Below are 19630 nucleotides of genomic sequence, written 5' to 3'. Positions count from 1 at the left end.
TAGAAATGTTCCAGCAGCGCGAGGACTTTTCTTTTTGACGTCAGACAGGGGTGACTTTTTCCGCCACTCCCACATGCCGTCTCTTTCTGTACAGAAATCCAGCACTTTAGCGTGGATTATAGCCTTTTTATAGCCGCTCCATGTAAAACTACTGTTTAATATTATTGTCTTAATTACAAAAAAAAAAAAAAACTTAAGTGAAAAAAAAGTCCTATTTGAAATTACCTCAAAGCCTTGTTTTGCACTCTCAGCTTGATAAGATTCATAAGAATGTACATTACAGTCAAATAAACTTATTTGCAGTGTGCCAAAATGGAAGCATAAATTATGACCTCACAAGTGTTAAACAGTAGACCCACTGTGACACTTTTATTATGTTATATTTGATTTAATATCTGATAAGATAGCTCCTCTACCGGTAACATTAACAGTGATGTAAAAATAAAGTCAGGACACAAAAACAAAAAAGCTGTGGAATATTCTCTTTGGAATTAACATTTGCAGTTTGGTAAATAATTAAAGTAACAGTTGAGTTGTATTTCATCTTAAGAGAGGAGAGCAGTGAAACATCAGCTGGTTCAAGTCAAGATTTAGGAATAGGCATGCCATAACTCCCCCCAAAAATGTGATGTCTGCCACAAATAAATAATAAAAAATAAATCACAAAAAATAAATAAAAATTCTAAATAACATACAAAAAAATGACAGACCCATGGGGAAAAAAAAGATAAATGCAGCCTCAACAGGGCCCGATCCAGTGCATTTCTTGTGCTGGTTAAAAGCCCGGTAAAAGCAGAGGGTTTAACATAAAACCTATCAAACATATCTAATAGATCAAAGGAGAAGATAGATATATAAATAGATAAATAACATGATAGCATAGTTTTCTGTGCAGGTTAGGGGTTCAGAGGGATATGTTATCCCAAACTCTGAGCTGCCTGTAGTGGGGCTGACTAAATCCAGGCCTGAGCTGTTTCTGCAATTTCATCTTTTCAGCCAAGAGAGCATTTTGGTACTTTGACCAGCAATAAAAGACAGGAGTAATAGTTTGTCAATACCAAATATTGTGCTTAAATACATACTGAAGGCTAAAAATGTGGGGAAAAAATGTATTAAAAAAAGAATGCAATGTCTGGTCAGAAATATTGTGTTTATTAAGATAAGACATACCAAATGAGAGGATAACAGGGTTTTTATGTATATAGAATGGGAAGAAACGTCTGCTAAATAAAGATGTGCAATATGTTAACTATTGTTTCATAAAAAATAAAATACAAATTTGCAAAGTTCACAAGACTTAAAAACTCTGTAGTATTTAGCCATAACTAATGGCTGCAAAAAATAAAACTAGTGTCTCAAACCCAAAAATGTTTGCAGTAAAACAGCACAAGGGTGGAAAAACTAGCCCTTCATCTTTGACACAAGAAGTGTTTCTAACAATCATAAAGACTAATATTAAAAAATAACGTGCATTTTTTCTGTGAGCCTGAAAAAAATGCCAAGAGGATTTTTAGGACTGCAATTAAAAAGATACAATTTCACATTTGTGTCTGATTTTCATAATAAACATTGCAATTCCTCAGGTTAAAAAAAATAAAAATCAGCCTTGCTCACAAACCATTTGTAAAAATAAAAATACCCCAAAAGATCACTTTAAATATCAATTGAAACACCAAATTAAAAAGAATTATATTTAAAATAATTTATGTTGACCATATATTAAACTTTTAGTGAGGTACATTTTAAAAAAGCTTTAAAAAGAAACAGTATTCAGGAGGTGAAAACAGCACCATAAGTCCAATCAGTGCCTGCTTTGGCACCTGACCCGTAACCCCTGGATACAAGGCAGCATCCTGTGGATACAAGTTTCCCCCGGAGACATTTTGATGCTTTGGAGCTTCTGTTGTCTCCATGGACACTCGCAGTCCTAATCCTGTATTACTGCGATGCTTCCGTTAAGTTGGTCAAAGGAAAGTTGCGTTGAAGCATTATCAAAGAAGCACGCAGCTGTGGAGAAAAAAAAAAACAACAGCTGCTTGAGCATAATTTTAGGCTTTTAAAATATACATATCTCCATCATTGTGATTTATGAAGCTTTCCTTAACAAGCTTATCATCAAAATAATTTTAAATTTCTTTCGTCCTCTTTTGATTACTTACACAATAGTCCTACAATGAAGGAAAAAAAGGTTAGAGATTTAAAAAAAACTAAACTGACTGTAAAACTGGTTGTGAAAGAGTAAGATGATTTACAGATGAAAGTTTGTTAATTAACTTATAATTATACATCATTTATTTACTTTGTGTTTAAGAAAAACTTATTGCAGTTAGCATAAATCTATTACGCAACATAAAAAAAATTGAAAGGGTAATTTCTATAGGCTTCCCAAAATAGTTTGTATAATCAGACATGATGTTTTTCCCAGTTTAACTATCCCACCTGTTCTAAAAGGTTAATGGAGTCCTGCAGTACTGTTTTCAGTAGGCTCATTTCTTCATTGTTCCTGTATCCTGATCCCGGTTTGGAACCATATTCAGGTGCAAAACTGTAAATGGAGAAAACAAGCTTATTCAGGCCATTAGTTCCAACATGTTTAGCGGTTTTGCTAAAAGAGAAGAAATTGCAAGGAGGCATATGATGCTGCTTTCAAATGACACAAAAAAAATGTTACAAAAACCATCTTTCTCTTCTCTCCTCACAAAAAGACTACCTTTAAAGATAGACAATTGGCAAAACAGAGCTCAGTACATTCCATGAGTCGTCTTACCTGGCTTCACTCCTCTCCCTAAGTCGGTGTTTAGTGGTTAGGTACATGCGGTTAGCCACATCCTCCATGGCCCAAAGTTTCAAAAGCAGGCCCAGATTCAGCAATGTCAAAATCAGCAAACTGAGACGAAAAAAGCTTAGAATCAGCACCACAAAAAAAGGCAGTAACTCAGAAGAACATTGATGTTTTTAAAATGTTTGACTTTGGTGAGAAAAGGATCAATTTAAAAAAAAAAAAAAAAAAAGAAACTACGTTTATTTAACTCACATCAGACTCATGCCAGCAACGATCATAGTGGTGTTCACTCTGTACGAGTCTGTGGAGCCTTTTAAAAAGAAAAGACAATTATATTCAAGTAAACAATGACAGAAAACAAAAAACATCTTTTGACAATGCAACTTTTAACTTCTCCATAAAATGACTTTGCAAAATCTCAAGTAAAAGCAAATCTGTTAATGTCAGTTTTTAAATTCTAGTAAATTGGATTTGGGGAAAGTAAGATGGCGACGTTTGGTTTTATTGCTTATTGTAAAGTTGTGATTTACAACATGACTCTTCTTTACAAATTAATAATCCAACTTTTTATAAATTAGCAAACTTTCTTTTCTTTTTAAGTCATTGTTTTTCTTGCATGTCATCGTCATGACTCAGGAGCTGCCAAAAGAAAATTCCAACGTGCTTAATATGTACAAATGGCAATAAACTAATACACGTCTTTTTTATTTTTAATTATTTATTTATTTTTTAAATGGAGCCATCATGCTACTGAAGAATTACTGAAGAATGTTACAATATTTTGTTACCTATATTGCCATCTCGATGCATGTCAGAGTCCTGCCCATACGGCTTGTTGGACTTCATGTGCTCCGGCAGAGTCCGGCTGTAGGTTCGCCTCCTCCTGCGTAGTCCACCCATCATCCCAGCCTCTCCATTTGGCTGGTTTAGCTCCGCTTCCTCCTCTAGCAGTTCTGCTTCTGCATTGCCATAGCAACATTAAAGTTCAAACATTTCCTCAATAATCAATATATTTCTCTAATATTTATACATCTATCTATATAATATATATCTATATAGATACTTTTTTTTATTTCTATCTATCTATCTAACATTCAGGCAATGCAAAGTGCTCTGATATGTTAGGTTCACAATTTATTTTGGATTTTTCTTTGTCCTCTGATCGGAAGATTGCAGGTTTGGTTTGTAGTGCAAGACACAGAACCCCACATTGCTCAGGATGGTCATAGGTCCCAGTATTCAACAGCGGCGCCACAATGAGCGAGTGAATGGGAATGTGACTGTATTGTGGTTTGGACTTTCTGGATCAGGGGTTCTCAAAGTGCGGCCCAGGGGCCAATGGCGGACCGCAGGAAGATTTTTTGTGGCCCTCAATAAAAGAGAGCCAGAGCAGGTTCCTTTGAGGGAAAACATTGTGTTGGTGAGAAGAAAAGGCGCTTTCAAGCTAAGTGAGCAAATTTGTCGTACCTCATGGGCTGGATAAAGTCCTGTGCCTATTTTACAAGCAGGTAAATGCAATGCTCAAAGTATTCAATATAAATCGTCACTGTTCCGATCATAAAAACTATGACAAATTTACCTGCGAGGAGCGCAACAATAAGCTCCAACAACTACGAGGCTATGCTGCACAGCAGAGAATATTTACAAAAATGGTTAAATCCAGTGAAGCTGTGTCCAAAGCTACTTTGTGGCTTTGGAAATGGCAGCAAATGCCCAGCAAAGCAAGCCCTTCAGTGACGGGGAGTTTGTAAAAAGAATGTATGCTGAAAGTCGCTGACATTGTTTGCCTGGAGCAAAGGAAAAAGTTTGAAGAAATAAGTCTATCAAATGATACAATTACTAGACGAGTAGAAGTTCTGGACAGCAACCTCCGGGAAAACATCTAGAGGCCCTGGTTAATTGTACAAAAGACACTTGGTAATTAAAAACAACTTTTTCTGTTTAGCCTTTTTTTTTCCACCATAATTGGCCCCCAGTCTAATGTCGAGTTCTTAATTTGGCCCTCCGCTACAAAAACTTTGAGAACCCCTGTTCTAGGTAGTAAAGCGCTATACAAGTATATTCCATTTACAACCCACCTTTCGTGCAAAAGTAACACAAAGGCCACAGTCCAGAATAATTAAGATACTTGTACGAAAATACTTTAAATAATTGAGAGTACAAGTTGTTATAAATCATAGTAAAATCAAAATAGAGCTTCTCATCACAGCTGGGTGATGCTTTTATTTTGATCTATACAGTCAGTTTCCACATCTTTTCTTTGTTTTACACTAGTTCATTTGTCCCAAGAAAAATGTTTAAAATACTGATAAAAGTTAGGACAGTGGGTTATTTAGAAGCACTACATCTCAGATTACTGTGAAAAGTTATCAGTGTCAGATTAACACATCTTTGCTTCATTTTTATCAATTTAGGTCAAACAGTTCAGATTTGGAACCTGTTGAAAAACATTTAATTTTAAGATCCAACCAAGTCAAACTAAAGTAACAGACATGTAAACCTCACATTTAAGTGTTTGCCACCAAAACAAATTGTTTTTCTTTATTAAACAATGAATAAGGATTTAATTGTGTGCTCTCAAAGCAGTTGATAAGAGCAATATTGCCTGGTGCCCTAGCTTGCTGACGCAGCAGTAATGTGACTCATCTGTGATGTGATAGGGGACTTTAGAGGAACCGACTGGTATCTGATCAGATTATAACAAGATCAATCCCAGCTTGAGGAGAAAAGAGAGAACAGTTCTTTTTTAATGAAAATAATTGTGTCTTCCTACCCAAATGCTTGAAATAGTCTTCAATACCACTCCAGGAGTTTTTGGTGATGAAAGACTTGACCAAGCCCCAAGGCTGCCTCCTGTACTTCACATCAGAGTGGACTCTAACAGGGAATTTGAAGTTTTATTCTCTATAGTTAAAAGTAAAAAAATAATAGTAATTAAGTTATACTTTACCTCAGTCGACACTTTCGCTTTGAGTGACTTATTATATAGTACCGGTTTGATGTGTAAAAGTAATCGTGATAAGGAACATCATGGGTGTAGACATCCGAGTCCACCAGGTAATACTGACCTTCCCTGGACTCTTTGTAAAGCGTCTGAGAATAGAAGAGAAAATAAGCAAGAAGCTATAATTCACAGTTTACTCATCCAATCAAGTGCAAAAGCCACCCTTCACACAAATGTAAACACACCTGGTTTTCTGTTGCAGTGGATGACTTTCCAACCAGAGGATTAGTGATTGTTATGGTGTAGTTCAGAGACCGCCTTAAATTTCCAGACGGCTCTTTCTGCCAGGGGGTAGAACTGGCATCTAAAAGTGGGTAGAACTTTCTCTTAATGGAGTGTTTGAGCGAGTTTCTCAGAGAAGTGAGGAAAATAAATAAAGTGCCTTACTTGATATCTTACGAATGTCTTTAAACCTGCGAGTGAAGGCGGAGTCTGTGAAAAGCAGCTCAAACATTTTGTCTGCACTGATGTGAAAAACCTTGTTGAGATAAAGTCGACCTGGAACCTGGGAAAAGCTCATCCGCTCCTCTGGAGCAAGAAGAACAAACGGTTAAACCAAGAAGTCAAATCTGACAGAGGAAGTGGAGGTTGGACGTCACCTTCTTCAACGCTCTCAGATCCACTTTGGTCTAATGCGGAATTCTTGTTGGCGTTAAGATCCAGAGAGTTTGAGGAGCATTTGGAGAGACGTTCTGGAACGTGACGCTTCAGGGATAAAGCCGGACTGCGCTGCTGAGTAGGCGTACTTCGGGACTCTTCCTGAAGGAAATATGACACAAAGAGTTTATCCCCATGTACAAAAATAAAAAAATAAGTAAAAGTCAACTGTTGGTACCTTGTTAGAGCCTGGTGAGCTTAACTGGGAGGGCATTTCCTCTCCTTGAGGTGTGGAACTCTGCAAAGGCGCAAGTTCCACTCCAGAAAGGCGAAGGGAGTGGGGGCGCTCCAATTTCCCAACGACTTCATTAGTGGCAGGTTTCTGTGGAAGGTTGAGGCTGTGGAAGGCGGGGGTGAATTAAAACAAAGCAATAAACTCAAAATTGGAGTTCAGTAGAGTACATTTTTTACCTGGTCTGCATGCTTGTTTCTGCTGACAGCTGTAAACTTTCCATCTCTTCGAGGCTCAGACCAAGATCCTGGCCGTAGTGCTGTTTAACCATCTGCCACAGCTCTGCACTGGTAAGAGGCTAGGGGTGTAAGACAACATGAAAGCCTCAGATGTACGTTTTTTTATGACAAACCAAAATTGTTTCCTCTTTCACAACACAGAAGCATGTGACCTCTGACAAAATCTTGCAAGGAAAACAACCAGAAACCAGAAGCTTCTCTGTACAACTGGTTATATCAAACAGAGCACACAGATAAGGTGGAGAAAGCAGAAATGTTAACTTGAGGACAACAAGTTCTTTTTTTTACTAAAGTGAAATTCAAAAGCGTTTTCAGCTCCCTTTTCATCGTGAAATGTTAAGTTTTAAGTCTTAATTCTCACCTGTCAGAGCGCATATCCCGCAGCTGTGAGCGCTACCTGCCTGTCCCACGGTAACCTGCTACCCAAGCGCGCCCTGACTGCGGAAGTCCTGGATTTGATAGAGAACCGCCCAGGTTTCAACATCGAAGATTAATATTCAAAAGCTCAAAGGCTACCTGTCTAAATTACGGTCCATAAACAGCTCTGGAGACCGTTTCCGCTCCAACACCAGCTGCGCGTAAAGTGCGCCCTGCGCGGCTACTCGGAGGCACGACGTTTACGCAAATGAGGCGTCAGAGCCCCTCCTGCAGGGGGTCAATGAACTTTTGTTTTCCACAGGTGTTTACTGCAGAAGGTCCCAGCAGACACACACCTGTGAGGGCGCTGCTGCGGCGCCAGCCTGTCAAAACCAGGCCAGAGATTTGGTTATTCGGGTGTTAAACTCCATATGGCTGCCAATAGAAAGCAAGGCTGCTGGTTATAGTTTCCTTTAATATCCATTTTCCATTTTCATGTCTTAGGATTTTTTTGATGGCCTGTTTAAAAATTGTTGTTTTTTTTTAAAGCTGTATAATTTTGATTATCTGACAAAAATAAAAATATTTTTCATATAAAACCAATCCTATTGCACGTATAAAACCTTCACCTGCTTTCTCTTTATTTACATATCATTTCAAAGATGCTATAAAATGCAATTGTAACCCACTTAGAAAAAGCATTTAATTTTCCTACTGGCAATTAAAGGGTTAATTTTTCCTTTGCGGTAGAGATGGTTTGGCCCTCCAGGCATACCATGCAGGGCTCTGTGGAGGGTGCCATCTTGTGTCTGCGTGTTTTTTTCTTGCAAGCACGAGGCAGAGAAGGAGCTGCGTGACCAGCAGAGAAAGATCGGCAGTGTTATAGACGGAAGAAGAAAAATAAGTTGAAGAATTAAAAGAAGCTACTTTTTGTTTTTTGAGATCGGTTACGTTGTGTGCCGAAAGAACATTTTCAGAGCGGCTACGTTGTGAACGCGTGTCGTGTTTAAGAATTCTTGGAAACTCCGAATTGTTTTGATGACCCTCAATTGTAGCTCGGACTACAATTCTTCGTTGGAAGTGGATGGCGAGCCAGGCGTAGAACGAGAGTATCCTGTTGAAGATTGACGTACAGTGTGGCCAGCTGTTACTGATTCCCATCAACAGGATTTAACCCAATCTGACAGGACAAGAGATAAGGAATATTCCTATACACATTCATTTATCCTACCCGGGTAGAGAACAAATTGAGTGCACAAACGAGACAAAGGACAATTTATTTTATACTATTTTTTATAAAGCTGATTTATTTTGTAAAAGAATTCAGTTTTAGGAACAAATTATTGTTTATGTTGTTTTTCTATTTTGTGTTGTGAAAGGTAATGTAATAAACCTGCCCTCTGTTATTTAAACACATTGTTGTTTTTTCTTCTCTTCATAAATAGAACCTAGTAACTTTGTGTAGCTTTTGCTGGTTAAGTTTGACACAAGTGCTACATAAAACTTGGCGAGCCAGCCAGGAGAGATTTAAGTGTTTAAATCTTTAGAGTTAAATCCAAATACAGTTGGGCAGTTTTATTACAGAACCTTAATTTTTCTGATATTCCTGCTTGCACAATGGAGGTTGTAGCAGCTGAAAATGTAAAAGTACCAAACTCACTGCTTGTTAGTGGATTAACAGGTGCAGTGACAGACAATGAGGTAATCGAGTTTTTGCAGATGTATGGTCCAATTTCAAGAGTAGTGAAGCTTAGTAGTTCTGACCCCGATTTTAAGAATACTGCTATAGTTGAGTTTCAATCAGGTCATGCTGTTGAAGCACTTCAAGAGAGGTTACCATGCCAGCGACCCACTTCTGACCCAGACGTCTCTCATGGTATTCAACTTTTGTCCACCTTGTACAGTACCAAGCTAACTTCTGATCTGACTCAGTCATATTTGGCAGATCTTAAGGGAGTTGCAAAGACGAGTGGCACAGAATATGAGCGAATATTGCTGGAAGAGCTTGCTAAAATCCAGAAATCTGCGAATGGGAAAAGCTTGGGTTCTGTTGTTCAACCCACAGAATCTCAAAGCCTTTCTCCTGACTCTGGCAATGATGTCGCCATTGTAGACTCAAATCTTGCTCAGACCAGTCAGACGGCTGATCCCATCGGAGCCAACCTTCGCAATGTACAATCAGTCATTGCAGACCTTGACTTTAAAGCTTCATCTTCCACTGAGAAACCTACCTATGCTTTGACATCCGAACAGATCAGTCCACCTGAGGTTCAGAGGCTTGTGGTTGAACATGTTGTGAAAGGCAGCGAGATACCACAGTCACCTCACGGGTCTTCTAAACTCAGGCCATTTTCTGGAAGGGTTCCATGCCCTAATTTAGAAGTTGATTATGACACTTGGCGTGGTCATGTTGAATTTTACCTTGCTGATCCAACTATTTCTGAGAAGCAACTTGTCAGAAAAATTATAGAAAGTCTCCTGCCCCCTGCTGGTGGCATTGTGAAACAGCTTGGGCCTCTGTCCAGGCCACAAGATTTTTTGAGCCTTCTTGATTCAGCTTATGGCACTGTTGATGATGTTGATGAGCTTTTTGCAAAGTTTCTTAACACCAATCAAGACGCTGGTGAAAAGCCGTCTATATATTTGCATCGTCTTCAAGCAACCCTGAGTAAAATCGTGAAAGGTGGCGGCATTTCTTCTAGTGACTCTGATCGCCAACTGTTAAAACAGTTCTGCAGGGGATGTTGGGATAATGGCTTAATTACAAGCCTCCAACTGGAACAAAAGAAACTTAACCCACCACAGTTTTCTGAGCTGCTACTTTTATTGCGCACGGAGGAGGATAAACAATCTGCAAAGTCCAGCCGGATGAAGCAGCACCTTGGGCTCTCAAAGCTAAAAGTTCAGTCTCACCCACAGAATGTGTACTCAGGTACAGGGGCAACCGCATCATCATCATCTGATGATCCATCTCCAGCTGTAACAAAAAAGTTACAAAAGCAAATTGCAGAGCTTCAAGCGCAGCTAAGCTCCTTAAAGGCCAGTATGAATGAGCCTTTAAACAAAAAACAACACACTAAAGCAGTAACTGCAAAGAAAAGTGTGATGAAAGAGAGTGCAGATAACCTTCCACAGTTCAGTACCAACTTTGGCAACAGTAGTAAAAAACCACGTGCTGGATACTGTTTTAGATGCGGGGAAGATGGACACATAGCTCCATCATGCTCCAACGACCCCAACCCGCAAGTTGTTGATGCTAAGAGAAAGCAATTAAAGGAAAAACAAAAACTCTGGGATGAACAAAATAAATTTGATTTAAACTAATCTCAGTTCCAGTTGTGGGGCAAATTGGAGCTGATGTGGTTGAGAGTCCCAAAAACAAAGCTGCCTTGAATATGACGAGTCATGCATCCAAACCAAAGCATCAGTTTAAAATACCCAGAGGTTTAGTTGGTAGAAAATGCACAGCCAATGTCACTGTAGGAGGTGTGAACTGCAACTCATTGTTGGACACTGGGTCCCAAGTGACTACTATATCAGCCTCATTCTATAATGAGAACTTGTCAGATCAGCCCATTGAACCCATTGACTCTCTTGATGTTGAAGGTGCTAATGGACAAGCTGTTCCATATTTGGGCTTTGTTAAAGTTAACATTTGTTTCCCAAAGGACTTCATTGCCACACAGCCTGATGTTTCTACCTTGGCACTAGTTGTTCCTGATTTGAGATCCAGCACAGACTTGCCAGTTTTAATTGGTACAAACACACTTGATGTATTGTACCAAGAGCACTGTCATAGCAAAGCTATATATGACATTTCTACTGTCTATGGCTATAGGCAGATTTTGAGCACTCTTGCACTTCGAGACAGGGTAAATCATTCTGGTAATATTGGTCTTGTAACATTAAGAGGCAATGCATCACAAGTCATTCCAGCTAAATCAAAAGTTTGTCTGGAAGGCTATTTCAATGCCAAAGCTACTGTAAGTGGCAACATGGCTGTTGTCGAGCAACCAAGTACAGCCATTTTACCTGGGGGAACCTTTGTTGATTGTTGTCTAATCACAGTACCACTTCATAATCCACAGAAGGTTCCTGTGTGGATCAGAAATGAGACTAACCATGATGTAACATTTCCAAAACATTGCGCTCTTGCTGAGCTACATGTTGTTGACCAAGTTTTTGACCCTCAAGTCTCAGATACTGGAGGATCTGCTTCTGCTGTTTGTTCCAGAATTTCATCTCTGTCTTCTACACAGCTTGGAGACAACCAGTTGAGATTTGATTTCAGTGATTCACCCTTGTCTGAGGAATGGAAAGAAAGGGTTACAGAAAAACTCAGTGCATACACTGATGTCTTTGCAAGCCATGACCTTGATTTTGGCCATGCCACAAAGGTCAAACATCAGATAAGGCTCAAAGAGGAGACTCCATTTAAACATAGACCCAGGCCTATACATCCCAGTGATTATGAGGCAGTAAGAAAACATCTTGAAACTCTATTGGAAGCTGGTGTGATTAGAGAGTCGCAATCTCCTTATTCATCGCCTATTGTTGTTGTGAAGAAAAAAAATGGCGATGTTCGCCTTTGTGTTGATTATAGGAAACTTAATGCGCAGACAATTAAAGATGCCTACGCATTGCCAAATCTTGAAGAAAGTTTTTCAGCTCTGTCCGGTTCAAAATGGTTTTCTGTCATGGACCTGAAGTCCGGATACTACCAAATTGAAATGGAGGAGAGTGACAAGGCCAAAACAGCTTTTGTCTGCCCTTTAGGGTTTTGGGAGTTCAATCGAATGCCTCAGGGAATAACAAATGCACCAAGTACATTTCAGCGGTTAATGGAGCGGTGCATGGGTGACATCAACTTGGAAGAAGTTCTGGTTTTCCTTGATGATTTGATTGTCTTCTCTGATTCCTTGGAGGAGCATGAGAAGCGGCTCGAGCATGTTCTCCAACGCTTGAGAGAAAATGGTCTGAAACTTTCTCCACAAAAATGTAAGTTCTTCCAAACATCAGTACGATACTTGGGACATATTGTCTCAAGAAATGGAGTAGAGACAGATCCTGAGAAGATTGCTGCTATAAAAACTTGGCCAGTACCACAAACTCTAAAACAGTTGAAGTCCTTTCTAGGCTTTGCAGGCTACTATCGCCGTTTTGTAAAAGATTATTCCAAAATCGTCAAACCTTTGAATGAACTAACAGCAGGTTACCCTCCATTACGGAAGGGACAAAAAGGAACCACCTGCCAGAGAGTATATCGAAATCCAAAAGAGCCTTTTGCAGACCGATGGACAGGTTCTTGTCAGGAAGCTTTTGAGTGCATAAAAGAGAGATTGACCTCTGCTCCGATACTGGGGTTTGCAAACCCTAAACTCCCCTATGTTCTCCACACTGATGCTAGCACCACTGGCTTGGGTGCTGCTTTGTATCAGGAACAAAATGGCAAAATGCAAGTGATTGCTTATGCCAGTAGAGGACTTTCTCCAAGCGAGGCTAGATATCCAGCTCACAAACTGGAATTTTTGGCCCTGAAATGGTCCATTGTTGAAAAATTCCATGACTATCTTTATGGCAATACATTCCAGGTGGTAACTGACAACAACCCTTTAACTTATATTCTCACTTCTGCCAAGTTAGACGCAGCCAGTTATCGGTGGTTGGCAGCTCTTTCTACTTTTGACTTTCATCTTAAATACAGGGCTGGAAAGGCTAATCAAGATGCAGATGGGCTCTCTCGTCGGCCTCATCATAGCCTTTCTGATGATCCTGCTTCAAAAGAGGAAGAAGAACACATAAAACAGTTCACTTCCCATTTGTTGTCTCCATCACCATGCGAGCAAGAAGAACATGAACTGAGTCCTGATGGAGTGGCTGCTGTGTGCTACAAACATCTTTTAAGTGTAACCAAGGACTACTTACCTTCTATCACATTGGTTGAGTCTCTTGCAGTACATGCAGACGCTGTACCAGATGGGTATGTTTGTGATGATGATTTGTTGGCTCAGATTGCAATTCCAATTTTTTCTGACACTGATATTAGAACCCATCAAGAGAGGGATCCAGACATCAGTCAAGTGATGCAGTTGATAAAAGCAGGCGTGAATGTGCCTCGTGACATCACAGATGGATCCCCTGGCATGAAACTGATGCTGAAGGAGTGGAAGCGTCTTGAGTTGAGAGATGGTTTGCTGTATAGAAGGAGGCAGTGCGATACGGTGACCACTTATCAGCTTGTACTTCCAATGGCTTTGAGGTCTGATGTTCTCAGGTGCCTCCATGATGACATGGGACACATGGGTTTAGAACGGACCCAAGATCTAGTAAGAACTAGATTTTATTGGCCAAAAATGGCTGCAGATGTTGAAGCAAAGATAAAAAACTGTGGACGATGTGTCAGAAGGAAGTCCCCGCCTGAAAAGGCGGCACCTCTTGTCAATATCAGGACAACACGACCAATGGAATTGGTTTGTATGGATTTTTTATCATTGGAACCTGACAGTAAAAATACTAAGGACATTTTGGTAATAACAGACCACTTCACAAAATATGCAGTGGCCTTGCCTACGCGAAATCAAAAGGCAACCACAGTTGCAAAATGTCTTTGGGAACAGTTCCTTGTGCACTATGGGTTTCCTGAGCGGCTCCATAGCGATCAAGGTAGAGATTTTGAATCTCGGGTGATTAAGGAACTATGTTGTTTGACTGGTATCAGGAAAGTAAGGACAAGTCCATATCATCCCAGAGGTAATCCAGTGGAGCGATTTAATCGCACACTTCTTAGTATGTTGGGTACGTTGACAAATGAGCAGAAAACTCACTGGCGTGATTACGTCAAAACTCTCGCTCATGCGTACAATTGTACGAAAAATGAAGTCACTGGATTCAGTCCTTATGAGCTAATGTTTGGCAGGCAACCCAGACTACCTGTTGACCTTGCATTCAACTTGCCAGTCAAAGAGGCACAAGCACCGACACACTCTCAGTACGTCAGGAACTTGAAAGCTCGTCTGGAGGAGAGCTATCAAAATGCCTTTGCAAACGCAGAGAAAGTTGCAAAAAGAAACAAGCAGCATTTTGACAAACGTGTTAGGGAATCCACCCTTGCTGTGGGGGACAGAGTTCTAGTAAGAAACTTGCGCTTGAGGAGCAAACACAAACTGGCTGATAAGTGGGAGTCCACAGTCTATCATGTTTTGAAGCAAATGGGAGATTTGCCAGTGTACATGGTTCAGCCAGTGAATGGGGATGCTCCAGCTCGAACCCTTCATAGGGATCTTCTACTACCTTGTGGAAATTTATCTGAAATGGACGAAAATGAGGGTAACATACCAAAACCTCCCTGTCGACCCAGAACTAGACAAACTCAGTCTCAGAATCCTGCACAAGAATGTTCTGATTCTGATGAGGATTATGAAGTACTACATAGTGAGCCGCTGAGTAACACTGAGACCTTTACCAAAGTTTATGACATTAACCAAGGAGGGGTCCTTTCCAGTGCTCCAGAAGGTCAAATGCCCAGTGACCAGGTTACACCTGAAAACCCTTCACTTCTCCCTGAAAGTGATTCTCAGCAAATGTTGGAAGGGGAGACAGGAAATGACATTTGTGAAAATATCCGGAATGAGGAGGTTGATAATGCAGCTCAGTTCCCTGGCATGGATGAGACGCAGTCAATTCCAGGCAGTGATAACAGCCATACCGAGTGTTTGACAGATGCAGTGGAGCATATGCTGAGTCAGGGACAGAATATAACACCCCCTGTTGATGAAGCTGTTGTCACACAGACCGAAAAAAGGGAGGAAACGGTGGAATTAAATGACGATGACACAGCACTAAGAAAGTCTGAGCGGTTAAAAAGACCACCACGTCGGTTTCATTATCCGCAGCTTGGAACGCCTCTGATTTCTTTTGCTCAGAGTTTATTGGAAGGTTTTAATCGCGCACTTGATTCTATACACGAGACTGATCACCATCTAGTGTATGAGATATAGTTATTGACACGATGTAACATGATGGGACTCATGTTATTTTTTGGGGGGGAGGGTGTAACCCACTTAGAAAAAGCATTTAATTTTCCTACTGGCAATTAAAGGGTTAATTTTTCCTTTGCGGTAGAGATGGTTTGGCCCTCCAGGCATACCATGCAGGGCTCTGTGGAGGGTGCCATCTTGTGTCTGCGTGTTTTTTTCTTGCAAGCACGAGGCAGAGAAGGAGCTGCGTGACCAGCAGAGAAAGATCGGCAGTGTTATAGACGGAAGAAGAAAAATAAGTTGAAGAATTAAAAGAAGCTACTTTTTGTTTTTTGAGATCGGTTACGTTGTGTGCCGAAAGAACATTTTCAGAGCGGCTACGTTGTGAACGCGTGTCGTGTTTAAGAATTCTTGGAAACTCCGAATTGTTTTGATGACCCTCAATTGTAGCTCGGACTACAATTCTTCGTTGGAAGTGGATGGCGAGCCAGGCGTAGAACGAGAGTATCCTGTTGAAGATTGACGTACAGTGTGGCCAGCTGTTACTGATTCCCATCAACAGGATTTAACCCAATCTGACAGGACAAGAGATAAGGAATATTCCTATACACATTCATTTATCCTACCCGGGTAGAGAACAAATTGAGTGCACAAACGAGACAAAGGACAATTTATTTTATACTATTTTTTATAAAGCTGATTTATTTTGTAAAAGAATTCAGTTTTAGGAACAAATTATTGTTTATGTTGTTTTTCTATTTTGTGTTGTGAAAGGTAATGTAATAAACCTGCCCTCTGTTATTTAAACACATTGTTGTTTTTTCTTCTCTTCATAAATAGAACCTAGTAACTTTGTGTAGCTTTTGCTGGTTAAGTTTGACACAAGTGCTACACAATGTTAAACATTATTACATACGTTTTTTTATTGCCAAAGGTATTTAGATTATATTAATAATTACTTCAAAGGTAACTGTTGTTTATGCAGTGAGAAGGGCATAAACTGGATCATGGCAGATTGTGATAAAGGTAGTTAGAGAGAAGCTCACTCAGCTTCCTCATGCAGACAGAACAGTCTCTTTAGGGATCAACTGGTCCCTTTGGTGTTTATGGATCAAGTTTTTCACTTTCCACAGCTGATAGATTGCCCAGACGTTTAACATTTAATCTTTCTACTGTTAATAATCACCAAAATTTTCCTGCAAATTATTTCAACTTGGTTTTCTCTGTGACACACTCTGGGTTTGTGTTTTAACTCTGCTTTTCAGTGATTTAACTGTTATTTAACTGTCATTTACGCACATTTACAGAAACCACAACTCGTCTGTTTAAATCAAAGTCAACAAGTTACCTCGGACAGATACGTTGTTTTTATTATTAGAAACATTTAGTGTATCTGGACTTTTCTTTTGGACTTAACTGTGTAAAAGGTGAAAGCAAAAATCCAGCAGGTTTATTTTTAACTTCAATCCAACACACTCAAGGTAATTATTTCAAACATGTTGTAGAAAAGTAAACAAGCCCCAACAGCGTGATCTTTACCCCTCAAAAATACTTTTTTTTTTTTCAACCACAAACTACTGTAGGGCCTTACATTGTCCATCAGCGTGTTTTGCCACATCCGGAAGACATCCATGTAACTTTTTTCTCTCGCAGAGAAGGAAGTGAAGAAGAACTGAGGGATGCAAAGAAAAGAGGAATACATTTGTGATTCTGTGTTGATTAAACACACAAAAAAGAAAAATTCTGATGGATTTCTCCTTTTTAAGCCCAGATACCTTTTCAGTGCTTGTGCAGATCTGTATAGCATTGGGGATCAGTCGAGCCGTTTTCTCTCGGCTCATGGTTATGACGTCTTTGAGAGTCAGCATTATCTGAAAACAGATAAAAATGTAAAAATTATTTGCTTTACACTGGAATTCTTTTTTTTTTAAATCATTGGGATTTGGAAATGAATCGGATTATATCAATATCTGTAGCAAAATACTCAACAGCTGAAAAACTAACTTTCAATGCTGTCCCATATATGTGTCCCACATTGTTTTTGTGAGTTGATGTGCATCTACGTGGGATTCCACAGTGTACTGCTCCTCCTCTGTGCCTTCCTTCCACACACATTCGTTACCTTTGTGCCTCGAAACACATTGCTGTGGAAACAGATCCAGTTCTCTGAGAGGTAGAGGCGTCCCTGCAGGAGGATGTCCCTCTGGAGAGCGCAGGGATAGTCTATCAAGAAACACAAAGCAGGTAACTCCTCCACACAGAAATGTGATTCAGCACCTTTCAGTTTACAGCATTGACTGAAAATAAACATATGCAAATAATAAGGAAATAAAGTTTTTATTTATTTATATCCTGCTAGTTTTATAAATTTAGTACTTCATTTTGGAGGGATCCAGAATTTGTTTTTTTGAGAGGACTTCGTGGCTGAACATGAACAGAGTTATACGCTTCACTACTCACCAACTATAAGTATCTCTGTTTCAGGCAACTCTCTGAACAGCTTCTTAAATTCATCCAGCCTCTGTTTGTAGTTCCACAGAGGAGTCTGTGGTGCTGCAATAAACAGACCCTGAGGGTCAAGGATCTGCCAGAAGACATTATACAGCCAGATATTAGCTTTTCAGTTGTTGTCTTTTGTTTAAAAACAGAACAAAAGAAAAAGATGCTGCATTCAATTATAGTGATTCTAGATGTTTTTTCCTGAATAAAAAAAAAGTTTATTGAAAATGATAAACTGACTTGAAGTTAATGATTTAGAAACGAGAATAATCTAAATTTCTATTTTAGTGATCAAACAAATGTAAAATGACCACATTTATATTTTTACAGAATAAAAAGCAGCTAACTACATTTAGATGGAGAATCCTTTCCTGGCCTTATCTCAAGGGCATTAAAAATGATGCATTTATGGTCATTTTTATGGTAATGGAGCTGCGCAGTTGGATCAAAAGAGATGGTAGAAAATGCATACACAAGATTAAGAATCATGAAACAGCCTAGATTGAGCTGAGACGTGTTTGAAGTTTGATAAAGATACCTCCTCTTCAGAGCTCAATTTGATGTCCAGGGATTCTGTTTCATCTGCAACATCATCACTTCCATTGGTCACCTGGTCCATCGGCTCTGCTGTGCTGCTTAGAAACAAGCAGGTTAAGACTTTGGAAAACAGCAAGAAATGAAGGTAAAAGGTAAAAAAAAGACAAGGAAAAGTTACAAATAAAAGAAAATCATCTGCACCCCTTCGAAGTCTGTATCTTGGAGACTTTCACATTCTTCTTAAACTCAGACTACTGTGGACCTGCAATCAGCATGTTCCAGATCTTAGCTTACACTGTTTACAGGAAGGTTGGAATTATATCCTGTGTTTGCCGGCCAAAAATTGTTGTATTTTTGCCATCAATCATACCATAATCTAAATAGTTATGTTCACAGCCACCTGAAAACCCCTCAGTGAGAAACAGACTGTTTGACCTTTTTATAAAATGTTCAAATCAAGTCAAAAGTCATCCTTTCTTTTTAAAACAGAAAAGTAATTATGCAGCATCTCACTTTCAATATGCAGGATGGAGAGTTTTACTTTCCAAACGAAAGACAATAAACTGCAGGAATGTCCTTTAGTGTTTCCACACGAATGAGTGAGATCAAAGATTTTCTGTCAGGATTAGCTCAGACAGTTCTCACACTTAGACTTTATTTATAAAAAGGTTTAGGCCTGAAAACATTTTTTTTTTTAAATAAAAACAAGAATTCCTTTGGGGAACTTGAAAAGCTTGATTTGAAACTTGCAGTGTTACTTCTTTATGAATTAAGTCTCACAATGGGTTCAGCAAAGGAACTGGTTTGACTGGAGAGCTATATTAGTATGTGCACAAATATGTCTGGTCAAGCACAGCACGCTGGAGCCAATTTGTTTGCTTTTATCTTAAAGAAAGTAATAAAACACATTTTTATCATTTTAGTTTGCTGAAATGATAAGTTTTATGATAAGAACCACCAGTTGTCATTAATCTAATCAGGCTGAGCGTCAAAAAAGGAGAAAAAAAAACATTACGCACAGACGCGTTTTAATATTCCCATCCTCAGTTATCCGATGTGAAGTTAGTTATCAGGCACTCACCTTTCACGGAGAGGACCCAGGGTGTCTGCTCTGTGTCCAACAGTTAAGATAAAAACAGAATGAAGGCCCAAAGAAGCCCTTGTTCTTGGAGACAGCCCTGACGCTCAGCTGAGGAGTTGGCGCGCTCCTCCGGCGCCTTTATTGTCGCAGGTGCTTCTCATCCGGTAGGGGAACATACCTGTTGGGAGTTGTCACTTCATTGATGACGCCTATTGGCCTTCTTCGAAATTGATCTATACTTAGCAGCCCTGAACAGGATGTGGGGA

The 19630-nt window shown here is 39.6% G+C and overlaps 1 protein-coding gene across 1 annotated transcript; it reads right to left on the bottom strand.

The window, feature by feature from the left end:
- Nucleotides 1–1131: 1131 nt before the first annotated feature.
- On the bottom strand, nt 1132–19536 carry gramd1c (GRAM domain containing 1C). The gene is made up of 18 exons (XM_023950212.1): nt 19365–19536; nt 18285–18378; nt 17708–17831; nt 17370–17470; nt 17023–17118; nt 16839–16919; nt 6855–6973; nt 6622–6781; nt 6386–6545; nt 6174–6314; nt 5972–6090; nt 5733–5875; nt 5556–5659; nt 3571–3741; nt 3035–3092; nt 2768–2887; nt 2440–2545; nt 1132–2007 (listed from the first exon to the last, which is right to left on the bottom strand). The coding sequence occupies exons 2-18, from the start codon at nt 18363–18365 to the stop codon at nt 1939–1941; spliced, it is 1953 nt and encodes a 650-aa protein (XP_023805980.1). The 5' UTR covers nt 18366–18378; nt 19365–19536; the 3' UTR covers nt 1132–1938.
- Nucleotides 19537–19630: the final 94 nt, after the last annotated feature.

This window comes from Oryzias latipes, chromosome 20 (assembly GCF_002234675.1).
Source record: "Oryzias latipes chromosome 20, ASM223467v1".
NCBI lineage: Eukaryota > Metazoa > Chordata > Actinopteri > Beloniformes > Adrianichthyidae > Oryzias > Oryzias latipes.
Note: the sequence above shows the minus strand (reverse complement) of the source record. Positions and strands in the feature narration are given on the sequence as shown.

Excerpts from the sequence above, each read along its gene's own strand:
- gramd1c (XM_023950212.1), bottom strand. The coding sequence starts at position 18,365 with ATGGACCAGGTGACCAATGGAAGTGATGATGTTGCAGATGAAACAGAA. Across the intron at positions 6,974-16,838 it reads AAAACACGCTGATGGACAAT|CCTCTTACCAGTGCAGAGCT; the intron begins GTAAGGCCCTAC and ends TTACACCCCTAG. Across the intron at positions 5,876-5,971 it reads CCACTGCAACAGAAAACCAG|ACGCTTTACAAAGAGTCCAG; the intron begins GTGTGTTTACAT and ends TTCTATTCTCAG.